The 14,181-nt window shown below is 32.2% G+C and overlaps 1 protein-coding gene and 1 long non-coding RNA gene across 3 annotated transcripts; one reads left to right on the top strand and one right to left on the bottom strand.

The window, feature by feature from the left end:
• LOC148284154 (uncharacterized) lies at nt 1–5,420 on the top strand. The gene is made up of 4 exons (XR_015825393.1): nt 1–250; nt 2,130–2,498; nt 3,225–3,368; nt 5,051–5,420. It is a non-coding gene; the product is annotated as an uncharacterized LOC148284154 (long non-coding RNA).
• A 1,127-nt stretch (nt 5,421–6,547) lies between these two features.
• LOC148284153 (uncharacterized) lies at nt 6,548–13,276 on the bottom strand. Of its 2 annotated transcripts, none has more exons than XM_088242576.1 (4): nt 13,037–13,276; nt 11,143–11,535; nt 10,041–10,175; nt 6,548–8,915 (listed from the first exon to the last, which is right to left on the bottom strand). In XM_088242576.1, exons 2-4 carry the CDS (start codon nt 11,500–11,502, stop codon nt 7,614–7,616), a joined length of 1,797 nt encoding a protein of 598 aa, XP_088098702.1. In that variant the 5' UTR covers nt 11,503–11,535; nt 13,037–13,276; the 3' UTR covers nt 6,548–7,613. The 2 variants fall into 2 exon arrangements, with proteins under 2 accessions (XP_088098702.1, XP_088098703.1); XM_088242577.1 differs by lacking the exon at nt 13,037–13,276 and adding an exon at nt 11,697–11,812.
• Between the last annotated feature and the right edge of the window lie 905 nt (nt 13,277–14,181).

Here is a 14,181-nt window from a genome sequence, read left to right as displayed (position 1 = left end):
AGTAAGTAAATTTATGTCGTACTGACAATTTACAAGCTAAATAAATAAACCAAAATAATAATAATGTTTAACATACTCAATACGGCTCTGATTTATGATAATCATAATACTGGGAAACGTGAATACCTATCATTTGGAGTTTTGGTGGGGGTCACTGATTATACACAAAACTCTCATTATTTTTCGTCAGTATGTCATCAAACTTTGATGCTTGAAAGTATTACAAGTTAATATTCAATTTTGTCTAAAGGTACGTGATTATTGAACAATTTTATCCTCATACATATAGATAGTATACAAATATTACCCGTTATGAAATTTAATACTTAAATTTTTGTATCGCAATATTTAATGAATATGTATTTATATTTTTTGTCACCCAATAAAAACGTACTTTTTATATTGAAATAAATAAACATATGGCAGCATTATAATGCAACAACATTTAAGAAAACAAATCTTTTATTTGTTTGATGACTTATTTCGTTTGATGGTTATGCCAACTCACTTTAAAATAATCAAGATTGTAAAATGTATTCATCATCCTGATCATTCCGGGCAAAGGCGACTGAATTTTCTATATGGTTGACGATTAATTATGTTATTATAAAGTTATAACTCTGATGGTGTCGTAGATCAAACCTTGTTTTCCAAGTAACAGTAATTTTTATATTTTTCATCATAAAATTATTAAACACTAATGATTGTACCATTGTTTTGAAACTCACTTTTATTTTAATGGAATAAATAGTGCAGAGCCAATTCTACTGTACTCAAAAAATAACATATTTTATTTTCATATCATAACAATGTAAAATTGAATTTCATATTCTATGGCGAAACTCCAATCATCCTAATTAACAACTGCCAGATTTTATGGCTTTTGAAATAATACTGCAAATTGGAATCACATTAAAAACTTACTCAAACATGTCCAGCAAAGTTAATTGCACAATTAAATTGAAATTAAATACTTCGTCTTTATTTTTTGTTTCCTTATATATTGTATATTTAGCAATCTAGATGATTAGAGAACTCGTTTATCCAAAAGCATAAACGGATGAATGGATATGAATGTTTTCTGTGTATTTTCACATGTAAAAAAAAAGAAGTACAGGTAAACGTCATTTTACGCCAGGGTTACATCCCGAGAGACACCGGCGTAAAAAAAGTAGGCGTAAAATGAACACAAATATAAAAGAAGATAAAAAATCAGGTTCCGTGTCAAAATTCTAAGAACAATCTAACATGTTTATTTAATACATATCCTATATATATTCAAAATAAATTACAAATGTATTTAATCAATACAGTTTAAATTTGTTTACAAAATAAATAATAATCTCTTGAAATGAATAGTAAATATTAACTCACCAGTTCCTCAGTACTAAATTAAATTATCACACTTTTAAAAAAAAAGCACCCAATTTCATTTGCTTTGATTGTTGCTTCCTTTCTTGCAGAATCATAGCATAAACTACAAATATTTGAATATTCTTTTAATTTTAATAATAATAAAATATAATCATAAAATATTTTGAGTTTGTCCAAATTTTTGTAGACGAGGACTGGATTCAACTCCCTGGGGAGCTGTTTATATTAACATATTACAACAGAGATGAAGAACATTCAAGAGAAGGTAATATAGAAGAATATAGGCAGAATGGTGAATGTTACACAGTGTGTAAAGTGGCCACTTAAACCAGCCATTGACAGGTCATAAGCCCTGTAGATGCCTAGACTTCTATATTACCTTCTCTTAAATGTTCTTCATCTCTGTTGTAATATGTTAATATAATCATACGTTTTTATTTTTCTTAAGAACAAAACGAAAACTAACTTGGAAACAATTTCACACACAGTAGGCTGCTCGCATACACGATAATACAATAAAACAATGTGTAAAAGTGTGTCTGCTGTTAGAATCGCGGCGCCTACAGTCGTCTGGTGTCGGCCGAACCGGGGAATCCCAAGCCGGCACTAACCAGCGTAATTGTAAATCGACGTAAAACGACATTTACCTGTATATTGTTAAGTGTCGTCAGCACGGGTTTCCCCAGTGTGGGCTCATTATTTTTCATGTTGCAAAATTTACATAATGCAAAATAAAATGTACTTATTTTCTTCAGGTAAAACTTCACATTCCAATCGCAAACATGAAATCATTATGTTGTGGGCTTACCGCTGCTTTCTTACTGATAGTGAACCTATCAGTTTTGGAGGCTAGTAATTTTGGAGTAATTACAACTCTGGACTTGGCAGAAGATCCCAATATATCTTACAACTCAAAGGCAAAATTGGCTCTGGAGAAGTGGGTGGCTGGACGGTGCACTGCCAACTCCATTTGGTTTAGAGATCAGTGTCATGATTTGAATGCGGCTTCATCACTTTGTGCAAAAAACGAAAATCTTATTCTTAATATGCCAGCTGAATCCCAAAGAGGAAACCGTTTTCCTGTGGAGCTTATTTGCCGCGAGCCACGCTGTAGTTTAGGACACGTAAGTTATTAAAAACCATATTTCTAATAATATAATAATTTATAATAATTCATCAAATTAGTTGCAATTGATCTCAGGTAATTGGCTCGTTGTTCTATTTAAATGAAAATGAAGAGACAGTATAAAATTTAATTAAGAGCCTCATTTATGCTTTTCTAAGGGTAACTTTGCCCATACTTTTGAGATGAGAAACGTTTTTTTAGTGAACATGATGTTTGTTAAATTTTTAATTGTACCCATAGAATTAAGAATAGTAATTTTATGATTGTACCATATTTTATAGATAATGAAAAGGTTAAAAAATCAAATGGAAATAAAGTTACATTATTTATCTGTCAAAAAATAACTGGCAACACCAAATTATATGTGGCTTGTTTTGTGACTGGTTGCAAATTTTGCAAGACCACAATGTTCTGTTTCAGTAGGTACCCATTTTTTAAGTGCTACCACGAAAAAAGGGGCCATAAAAACATCAGCCTAATTGAATTATTTATTATTTTAATAATTATTTAAGTTTTATTTAAAAAAAACGATTTTCATTATGATCTAAGTAATTGCAGTCTTTGTCTGGATGAATGACGAATAGTTATGTGTAATAAATAGAACCAGAAACTTTAAAAAATAAATACTTTCTTCTGGATTTTCAATTAAGGTTTCCATTTGATTAATTTACATTTTTTTTCAAAACATTGGAAAATAACATGATTTTTCTGTTTTATATTGCAGGCATGGTATGCACCTCAAAATAAATGCATTTTCAGAACACACGCAGAAGAGCAAAAGATTTGCGGTACTAACAGTCTTTTCGATCCTGATATGTTTGATCTTGGAATTTGCACTTGTGAAAGTCCGATGTACAGAGCATTAAAGGTATTTATATTGATTAAAGTCTAATAGTAAATTAGTGATAAATAATAACCACTATTTTTGCATGCGAATACAAAATCTATACTCCATTTTTATATTTTTTTAAAATTATTAAATGTCCACAAGTTTTTTTTTTCTTTCTTGTCCCTTGTGGACATTTATTTAAATTAAATAAACCATAATTTCTTCATCATTTCCCTTTTCGAACCTAATGGTGCATAGGGCGCTGAATTGGTACACAAATCACAGCGTATATTAATCTTTATTGCCACATGAAGGTGAGATGAACAGTCTTGCGTTTAACGTGCCAGTCCACAAACCATGAAATATTCTAGAGCACAAACAGTTTCATAAATAAATATTTTGTATATGCCATACCAGAATCAGAAACCTCTTGCACAGTAGGTAAACGTACTGACCATTAGCGTGGACAATAAAACAAATAGTGTAATCATAGTGTAAAACTGGCACAGTGGCGTAATTGGTTCTATGGCTAACTGTGAAACTGGCGATGCGGGTTCAATTCCTACCAGTTGCAAGAAAGAAATCCAAGAAAGATTTATTTCTCAATATGCCTGGGCGTTGTGGTACATTTTTTATAATTTATTTACACATCCTCTTTTTCCTATCAGCTGATAAGCCCTCTAAAATAGAGACTTAGAGGGTTATTCCTTTTAAAAAATATATTTTAAAAACACATTTTTAAAAAGAGAGGAAAAGCCACATGAATTTTGAATATGTTAACTTCAAATAATTAAATACATTGATTAAATAAATGGGCAACTCATTCTTGGAAAACAGATTATTAACTATTTATTTATAAAATTCTTTTTGATTCCTGAATCCTTTTCTTGTCTCTTTCCGAACTCATTACCCACATTCTTCATCATATAATGTGAAATTTATAAGTATTTTTATTAATAAGTTTATTCTTATGTGCAAGCTCTATCTGCCCATTAAAAAAAACAGCTATTTGATAATGAATATGCTCTAATTTGAATATATAATATAATTCACACTTAGTATAAATGTTGACCAATTTTTCTTTTGACCTGTGTTTTTTGATTGGCTGGAAGATATTGCTTTTAGCAATAAGTCTGCTACAGCTAAAATTTTTTTGACTTCTAATCTATTGATTAAAGTAAGATTTACTTAAATGTTTATAAAATCCATAATTTTACTGAACAAAAAAAAAAACTGTTTTAATATTTCTTCTCTTAATTTATCAAATTTAAGTTAAGTGATGATGGATTGCCATTGATGATAAGCTTTTGACGCCACTGCAACCGGTAAAAATCTAATACGAAGGGTCCGTGTAAATCAGTTCTCGCCCTCCAAGCCGAGGTCGTTTAAGAGCCAGGCTACTACGTAAAAGACAAGAGTTCTCTTTTTGCAAAATCTCCCCCTCCAATCCTATATCCCCAAAGTATCGGGCATTTAGGTAGGGAGCGAGTTCTTTAACTTCCGCAGGTTTAACCAATGATTCCCTGAGGATGCGGATTCTTTTATGATATAAAGCATCACATTCACATAAAATGTTTATAGGTGTTTCCTCATGTGCACTGCAGAACCTATATCTACAAAGTTTCAGAAATGTTCATTTTAGCAAGATTTTAAATAAATAAATAAGCTATAGAGCTAAGAATTTTCTGTCAATGATCATTACAATTATATTTTTTTTAAAGGAAAATGGGGATTGCGGAAAGATCTACCAAGAGAGCGTGTGCCCTAAATCTAAAGTTCTAGTCCACGATCCAACGTCCACAGTGGGAAAGTGCGTTCCAGACTTGTGTTTCCAACAGAACGAAGATTACAGGAAAGGAAATCACGGCAGAGAAGAAAATAACATTGAGATCAATGAGACGGCATTCGCGCCCCTGCATGGAAACGGAAAATGTTTAAAATTAAACTCTCATTATGGATGCAAAGGAGACGATGTTAAATCAGAAGAGACATTAGTCATTAGTTACAAAACTTTCTTGCCAGAATGTGAAATTCGTCGCATTCATTAAATTGTACATAAAAAATACTGAATAAATGAAACTAAAATGATTATATCACACCCTTTCATTCAATTGCTATTCCTTCTAAATACATTTTGTTTTCTTTTGGGTGTTAAAATGAAGAGAATAAGAAGACACAACAAAAAAGTTGATCACAAATTAGTCAATAATGTATTCGTTAGACGAACCTAAAATGCTTTGTAGACACCAAATGCTCTATATAGAGAGCAGACTGTCTTAATTGTAATCTGTATTTGTCCAAAAACAAATAAATAAAAAAAAACATACAATCAGTTTTATGCTGCTCGTAGTTGGCACATTTATCTATGTAAGAGGTCTTGCATTCAATTCTCTAGTTCTTGATACGAACAGACAAGCACCGTGGCATAAATTGTTAGACGGCCAACCGTGAAACTGGTGTCGCGGATTTAATTCCTGCCAGTTAAAAGAAAAAATTAAAGAAAGTTATTTTTCTCTATTGTGGTGTATTTTTCATAACATCCCTCCATATAAATAATATTGATATTTTTGTTGTTGATATTTCTTGATAAAACTCCATAGTAAATGATTACAAACCAAGAAGTTTCATTGATAAGTTTGTTTATAATTTTATCATAATCATTCCCTCCATATATTTTCCTTTTCACCTGCTGATAAGCCTCTAAAACAGATGGGTTATTAGGAAAAATTCAATAAAAAATGTGTTTTCATACTGTTTGACTTGAAATATTAAAATGATCATAAAGTAATTGATATATGTTGCGATTAGTAGACTAATGTAGTGCCCTACGCACCATTAGGTGAAGATTAGAGGATAATGATTATGATGCTGCACGTGTCATTTCAAATAAGTGCTTAAAAATAAATCTTTTTTAATGCCGTTACCTAATATCATTTATATTTATTATTATGCTAAAATATTGTCCTTGAACTTTTTATCTATAGATAGTTATAATATTTACCATATTTATTGCTTAATTAAAATATTGTTTTGTTTAAAACATTTACTGATAAACATTAAATTATGTATCTTAGTATTTTACAGAGTAAAAATAATTAATGCTGACACTTTAATCACAAGGTATTTTTTATAATGAATTTATATTACCTGTAGTATATATTGTGTTCAAACATATTACAATACTATAATGCAATTTATTAGTCAGTACCTACCTACTTTTTAATTTTTTTCTTTTTTTTAATGGCTTTTTCATCGCCGTACTGGGGTGTTCTAACCTGAGTCAAGTTTATTTATTTATTTACACAATACATATGCTTGTAATATAATATTGTGGGGTAATTACTACAATTAGGTAAAAAAAAAAACACAATTTTTGAGTTGAAGGCCGTTTATACATGGAAAATACAATGCTGTTTTGTCCCAGGACTCGACGTGTAAACAGCAATTTGTAGAACAAAACATTGTACCGAGATATTGCTTTGGAGATAGATAGGCAGACTATTTCTGTGGAGCAATGATTACCCTCACCAATGCGAGCAGCAGCCAGTGGCCGCATTGTCCTCGTGTGAACGTGCACGGACAGGACCTTGTGACAATAGCGATTTGCCTTTTTTCTGCCAAAAATGGCAGCAGAATAAAATCCTTTTTATTATTTAATTCGTCCTTTCACAATTCTTCACATATTTTTCATGAACTCACTTGTAATAAACACCATTGCGTATTCATTTTCGAAGGGCTCACATGTGAACTACGGCCAAATTTTCATATTGTCCAGGCGTCCTGTCCTACGCGGTTGAGGCTATTCGCAGAGCTGGGACAAGACAGTATTGTCATATCTAATGCATTGTCCACATGTAAATGATACTTTACACACTTTAATTAAGTTCATTCAATTAATTACAATCAAATTATAATTTGTCTACTTATGCCATTCGTGGATGAGGATAAAAACATGTGTTTTTAGTGGGTAACTCACAAATGCTGATTTTTAAGTTACCTAGCTGTTGTAATAATTACCCCACAATATTATATGCAATTTATAATAGTAAGTACCTACTTTTTTCTATGTTGATAAAAAGTTTCCAATGTTTAAGTCCATGTATATGTATTTGTGGGTTACATCACTTCTGCGCTGACCGCCTCATTTCAATTTCATCAAACAAATAAATAATGCCTCTATTTTTGTTGAAATAATCTGAGAAAAATGATTCATATATAATTATGATTGAAACATAAATCAAACAAAAATAAGCAAAGTTATCAGTATTTTATTATGATAAAAAATCATAAAATATATGGGTACAGTGGTACTTCATGGTACCTGCCAAATGCCTGGATTTCATCATGTACAACCTGAGGTTTATCTTTCCAAGAAGTTGGCTCATAACTGAATTGCAATGGAGTTCTTGAGTCACTTTGGATTTCTCCACTATCCTGCAATTGGCCACTTTCCTGAGTACTACCCGCTTCATCAAACAAACCAAAAGCCTCGTGTATTTTGTGTGAATGAGTTTCCGATTCATCTTCTAGACTTTTGTAACTATCGTAAATTTTACTGTTTTTGTTCCCTTGGCTGATTGATGGTAAAGGGTTGAGACCATAATAAGTTTCTGATAGATCTTTTGAGCCATCTTCTTTGCTTTGAAAGTCGTCTCCTTCATTTTTACTTTGCTGGTTTATTAATAAAAAATAAGAATCTGATGGATTTTGCAAGTCTCTTTGATCTTGGAATAATTCTCTATCTTTATTATTAGTTTCGTCATCACCCTTTAACAAATATGATGAATCTGGAGCGATAGGTGATGTTTCTTTTAAGTTACTGTCTTGCAGATGTTCATTGATTTCTTGGCTATCTTGATAAGCTTCTTCTTTGCTTTCATCATATTCTGGAATAAAAGTAAAAGAGACTCTTCTTGATTCCTTATTTTCTCCCCCATAATCATAATCTTGCAGTTTAACTGGTTTTTGATAACTTTCAATATATTTTCTGGTTTCTTCAGCAGATGCATCTACTGAGTCTTGGTTGTCATAATACATAAAGTTATTGTTTTGATTTTCTGGTCTGTGTATTTCTTTTGAGATATTTTTCACTTCATTATTATCTGCTAGAATAATTTTTGTTAGTTTTTCATTGGTACTATTAGGTTTTAAACTTTCTTCCACTTTTTGACTTTGAACTTCTTGTGAACCCTTTTCATCTTGCAATTTATTTTCTGTTATGTTTTCATCTTGTAGAGTATTTTCTGTAACATTTTCATCATTACTATTATTGGTATTATCTTTTTTTTCTCTGTCAACGTTTTCAGTTTTATCGTTTGCTAAATTTTCCTTAAAGGTATCATTTTTATTACCGGGGTTTATTATTATTTTTTCTTTTAAAACCTCCTCTTTCTTCGGTGATTTTTTTGTGTCTTCTTCGGATTGTGGATGTTTTTCTTGTTTTGTATGAGATTCATTTATTTCTAGATCTGATTGAAAATCTTTTGGGACACATTTAGACAGACTTGTATATTTATTTTGGGGAACAAACATTTCATCATTTTTACATGGTCCTTGTTGAAAATGTGGATAACATGTATTTTCAACCTAAAACCATAAAAAAACAACTATAGGTATACTTCTTCAGTTCATGCTATTGACTTGAATTTACAGATTTATCATAATTCCCTTTACGTATAGGACATTGCGTCAGTACACTAACCGCTCCATATCTTGATTATTTTTATTACATGAAGGTAAGATTCAAATGGCAGTCCAGTTATGGTAAAATATTTTAATGTAAAAACACAATTTTAAATAAATATTTCATTTTGTCAAAAGCAAACCCAAAATCTCTCGCATGGTTGCAAGTAAGCCAAACACAGTGACTATTCGACTAATAGGCGGATGCTTACTGCTTCAATCATTTGAAAATGTTTTTTATTTATTGAATTAGTTACTATCAATAATTTTCAATAGTACTTAAGCACATTAAAAGTTAATCACAAAAAAAAGTTTTTAAATTCCCATGTTTTTTTTAATGTGGTCAGGACAATACTGTCTTGTGCCAGTTTCAGACTTTTTGTCCTAAACTGAACATATATTTGAAGGACAGGACAATGGTTCAAGACATTGCCCTAGAGATAGACAGCAAGACTATCTCGGTAGGACAATAGCTTACCCCCACCATTATCTATCCACTTTTACATCGTTCCACGTTTAAACTATGGTTGAATTGTTCCATTGTCCTGGGTTGTGCAGTTGAGGCTGTTCATATAGCTGGGACAGGACAGTATTGTCCTTTCTATTGTATTGTCCTCGTGTGAAGTCAACATAAAACTAATTATTTGAACATTGAAATTTTAGGAAACATAATCAATAATCATCATCATCATAAGCTCGACAGCCCTCTGGGTGGGTCTAGGCTAAATCCAGAAGTCTTCTCTATTCTCGTCTGTCTGTTGCCATAGTCAACCAGTTTGTTTTCTGTAGTGTGGATGTATCAGAGCTGACAGAATCCATCCATCGCATTTTTGACCTTTCTGGTTGCTCTCGGCCCTGTGACGAACTGAGTGCGAAGCGTTTAATGGAGTTGTCGTCGTCAATACTGATTACATAACCTCCCTTGATAGAACTGTAAAATCAGTACTTATGTAATAATAATGGAATACACTGACAATCTCCGATTTTCAGAGTTTTTTCAGTAAGTGAAAATTTGTATTTTTAACTTACGGCAAGATTTCCGTATTTTGGGAAGCATTTGCAATAGGCTTCACCAAACACATCGTTAGCCACTATTCCATTCGCACCACAAATGTGTTCAACATGCTCTGTGTGCAGGCATTTCTCAAGAGATGGCCACCAAATCTAAAAAATGATAACAATACTTCAAGTTTTTAAATATCTCAATAAGCAAACAAAAAATTTGACTTTTCATTCACAATAAGTCCCTTAAGTAGGTAATTAAAACAATGTCTATTTTTAAAATTCACTATCATCCTTCTTTCCGCACTCGGTGGTGCATAGAGAACTGCATTATCAAACCTAATGCAGCGAAGTTCGATAATCTGTTATATGAAGGCAAGGTAATCAGTCTTAAGCTTCAGGTGGCCAGTCCGGGAACAATGGAATATTGCAGTTAAAAAACCTTAAAAATCAATATTTGCTATTCTGCCAGGAATTGAACCCAGGACCTCAAGAATGGTAGGCGAATGCGTCAACCACCATATATCATATAGCAAGATGGACTTATCTCCACTCGATTTTCTTATTCAGGATTTCTACCTAAGAGGTACAACCATCAAGGTTGAAAATAGCCGTCCAGGGTTTTGGTTCTATTTCACACACATGTCTTTCAGGACATAGAGGGTTTCGTTTACTCCTTTGATACCCTGAGACTGTAAAGCGAGGTTGCCTTTTCCCGAAAATGTAATCTAAGAAAATTGCAAAAAAGGTGACGTCAGGACTATGGGACTCGAGCAGGATAAGCAGATCCAAAACAGAGTATTATTCTTCATATAAATCTAAAAAATTTAGAAAAGTAATTTCTGTTATTTTGAATTTTGTCTACCACATGTTGACTGAAAAAAAAATCTTGGTTATTTTGCAGTGTGTTATTGTTGATGGATACTGCAATGCAATCCAAAATGACGGCAAAGGGTGCAATTCAATATACAAGTAAAGTTTAAAATGCTCTGCCAGTGTTTTTGGTCAGAAGCCACCCGTGATCACATAGCATTTCATTTTATTGAGATATCACATTGCTAAAGATAATTATTTCCTACCTCATTTGTAACAAAAATGAATCTTAGAAAAAACAAAACATTGTACTTACTTCATCATAGTGACATTTAATTATTACGCACACCGGTTTCACTGCAAATTGTTTATTTTCTTCAGATTCGGGACTTTCTAGAACAATGACTTCATTCCTTGAATTACAGTATCTGAATTTGTCATTTAAGCTGTGACATTTTGCCATGAAAAGGAAATCTGTTCCTAAGCAAAGTCCTTCATTCTCATTGGATTTTATAAGAGATATTTCTACCCTTTTGCTAAAAGGAATTTCTAAAGAATGATCTAAATCCACTGTTTTAATTATTTCAAAATCAATTTTGTGCTGAGGTTTTGTTGACACGTGTATGATAACAGCTGTCATGATGAGTAAAACCCATTTTGAAGTAGTTTTATTCATATCTTTTTATTTCGATTTAAAGGCGTGATGTAACTGGAAAATGGACATTACAAAAAATTACACTCAGGTTTATTCGGACATTTAATAAATGTTTTAATTTGGGTTGTCAACCATTCAGGATAGGTCTGAGTTAAAAAGTATTTTTATGTATTGCTTAGTAGGTGTAATAATTCAGCCAGATGAATGTCACTCACATTAATAAAGGTTTCAGCTCTTTTACTTCACAAAAGTCGATAGATGAAAGGTTTGAGAAAATGTTGATCAACAAATATAGGCAGAATAGTAAATGCTATACTGTGTGGAAAGTGGCCACATAACCTTTCCGAGCCTGAATGTGTAAAAAATCTGAAAGTACCTGTGGGGGGGTACCAGAAATACCCCAGCTAAAATGCAATTTTCATGTGGTGTTTATAAAACTGTTCCATAATATTTATAGTTTTCTACAAAATACATAATTTATTTCATAAAATACTGTTGCGAAAGGATGTTGTATGACATTGCACTGCTTTCGCTGTGACAAATTAAACAGCACTGATCAAATGTAGAGCCACCTCGTTAGCATAGAAGTACAGCGGGAAGTTGGGAAAGGGAAATTAGGATATTTGGGGTTGGCTGGAAAAAAGGGACCAAAAAACACACGTGCGAACTGACCAACGTATCAAGAATTAACAAATTACAACAGAAATGGAGAATACCTTAAAGAAGGGAATATGGAAGTCCTGGCACTACAGGGCTTATGACTTGTCATTGGCTGGTTTAAGTGGGCACTTTACACACTGTGTAACATTCACCATTTTGCCTATGTTTGAGCATCCACATTCCCTTCTTTAAGGTATTCTCCATCCCTGTTGTAATTTGTTAATCTCAAGGACTCCCGAGAGGGTGAAATCCAGTATTTTGTCTACAAACTCAAATATTGTAATATCAACAATTATTAAATTGCAGAGCGATGAATTGTAATTTTTGTTGTTTGTACCCGGGGGAAGTAAAGACAAATGCGAATTATTATTGAAAGGATTCGCCATAAAATATTTTAATAATTTTGATATATTCTTAATATTATGGGGTAAGATTATGCTAAAAATGATGATTAACACTACCCTAGTTACCCCTTTAGACCCAGAAGGGTTAAACTGCAGCCTGTAAAACTGTAAATCCCCTGACTTCCATATTCCCTTCTAAAACATGTTTTTTTCTGTTGCAATAAATTTCAAATTCCAATTTATTTATATTTGAAGCACAAACTTTGCGGTTATTTATCATAATAAAAATCAAATAACTTTGTTTTTAACTACTTATTTAAAACAAAACACAAAGGCTTGACTAATAAATTCTATATGTTTGGATTTAATATTTGGTAGACACTGTTAAAAGAAAATAAGATAATATTCACTACTTAATTATACCCTGATAAGGAAGCATGTGTAGTATCGAAAACAGTAAATCGTTAATAAAAAATTAAAAGTGAATAAAAACAATGTTATTTTATTTTCATTTGAACCAATTCATTTAATTTATAATTGTAATCACTTACCTTTTCGGATACGTTTTTTCACTTGTTTCTAACCACGAAATACTCATAAGAAATTGATTCAGAGCACTGCCTCCTCGAAATTAAAACACATAACTCACAGCATCTGTTTATATTAATTTGTAGTGATTTGTTGTTTTGTAAGCTCGCTTGACCAGTTTTGTCAGGGAAGTACCTTTAAATTGTATTACGAGACAGTAGGTAATTTAACTTAATTTGTTTAGTGTTGTAACACTCACTGACCTACAAATAAATACTTAATATAACAACTGCCTTGTACTAAAAAATAAATTCATAACAGTATTTTTAATTATAACTAACGAAAACAATTTACATTGCATTGCCCCTCAATTATATAAGAAATTGCTTAATAACTTTTGGTACCTATACAAGATAAAGCTGAATCAGTTTTCAAGGAGTGCGGCTAGGGCTGCAATACAGTTCAAAAAGGGTAAACATGTAGATGAAATTTGCTACCAAACTTTGATGTCCGAGTTGAGGTTACCATCGCTCTCCACTATAAGGACAATTGCTGGCCTGACTCTAATGCACAAAGTGATATGCACCGTAATAGATTGCCCAAAATCACTACCCCTGATAAACTTTCGTGTACCCACAAGGACCACCAGACCCCAGCACATGTTCCAGTGTGAGTACAATAGGATTAACTTCACCCACCATTCTCCCCTGGCCACATCCCCCTATCCACAGAACAGCTAATAATTATTCTGAGCTGTTGGAATTGCTTCAAAACACTCCTGCTGCAATTAAATTAGTTATCCTTTCTGTTGAATGGCCAACTCTTCAATTCTCCTTTTTTTGATTTCAATTCATCTTTACTTTATTTCCATTTTCTTTTTAAAAAATAATTTATAACATATTAGTGAAATAATTATGATTCTATTTTATGTTAATTTCTATAATACTTTATGTACTCTTTAAACTAAATACTGTAAGAGCCCTCTGGGCGTTTATAAATAAATAGAAATTGCAGCTAGCAGGAGCTGCATTGAAAAGCACCACATACCTCACACCTCATTTAAAATCTTTAGTTTAGTCGGCGCTGCCAACAGACAAAGGAAACTTAGTCATCCCTGAACAAATAAAGCTGCCCGAAAGAGCTCATTGTAATCTCACAGCCTCGCCAT

This window comes from Micrasema longulum, unplaced genomic scaffold (genome assembly GCF_059751315.1).
Source record: "Micrasema longulum isolate JH-2025_06_02 unplaced genomic scaffold, ASM5975131v1 h1tg000146l, whole genome shotgun sequence".
Lineage (NCBI taxonomy): Eukaryota > Metazoa > Arthropoda > Insecta > Trichoptera > Brachycentridae > Micrasema > Micrasema longulum.
This window is presented reverse-complemented; position numbering and strand designations above follow the sequence as displayed.

Excerpts from the sequence above, each read along its gene's own strand:
- LOC148284153 (XM_088242576.1), bottom strand. The coding sequence starts at position 11,502 with ATGAATAAAACTACTTCAAAATGGGTTTTACTCATCATGACAGCTGTT. Across the intron at positions 10,176-11,142 it reads TTAAATGTCACTATGATGAA|ATTTGGTGGCCATCTCTTGA; the intron begins GTAAGTACAATG and ends ATCATTTTTTAG. Across the intron at positions 8,916-10,040 it reads CAAAATACGGAAATCTTGCC|GTTGAAAATACATGTTATCC; the intron begins GTAAGTTAAAAA and ends TTATGGTTTTAG.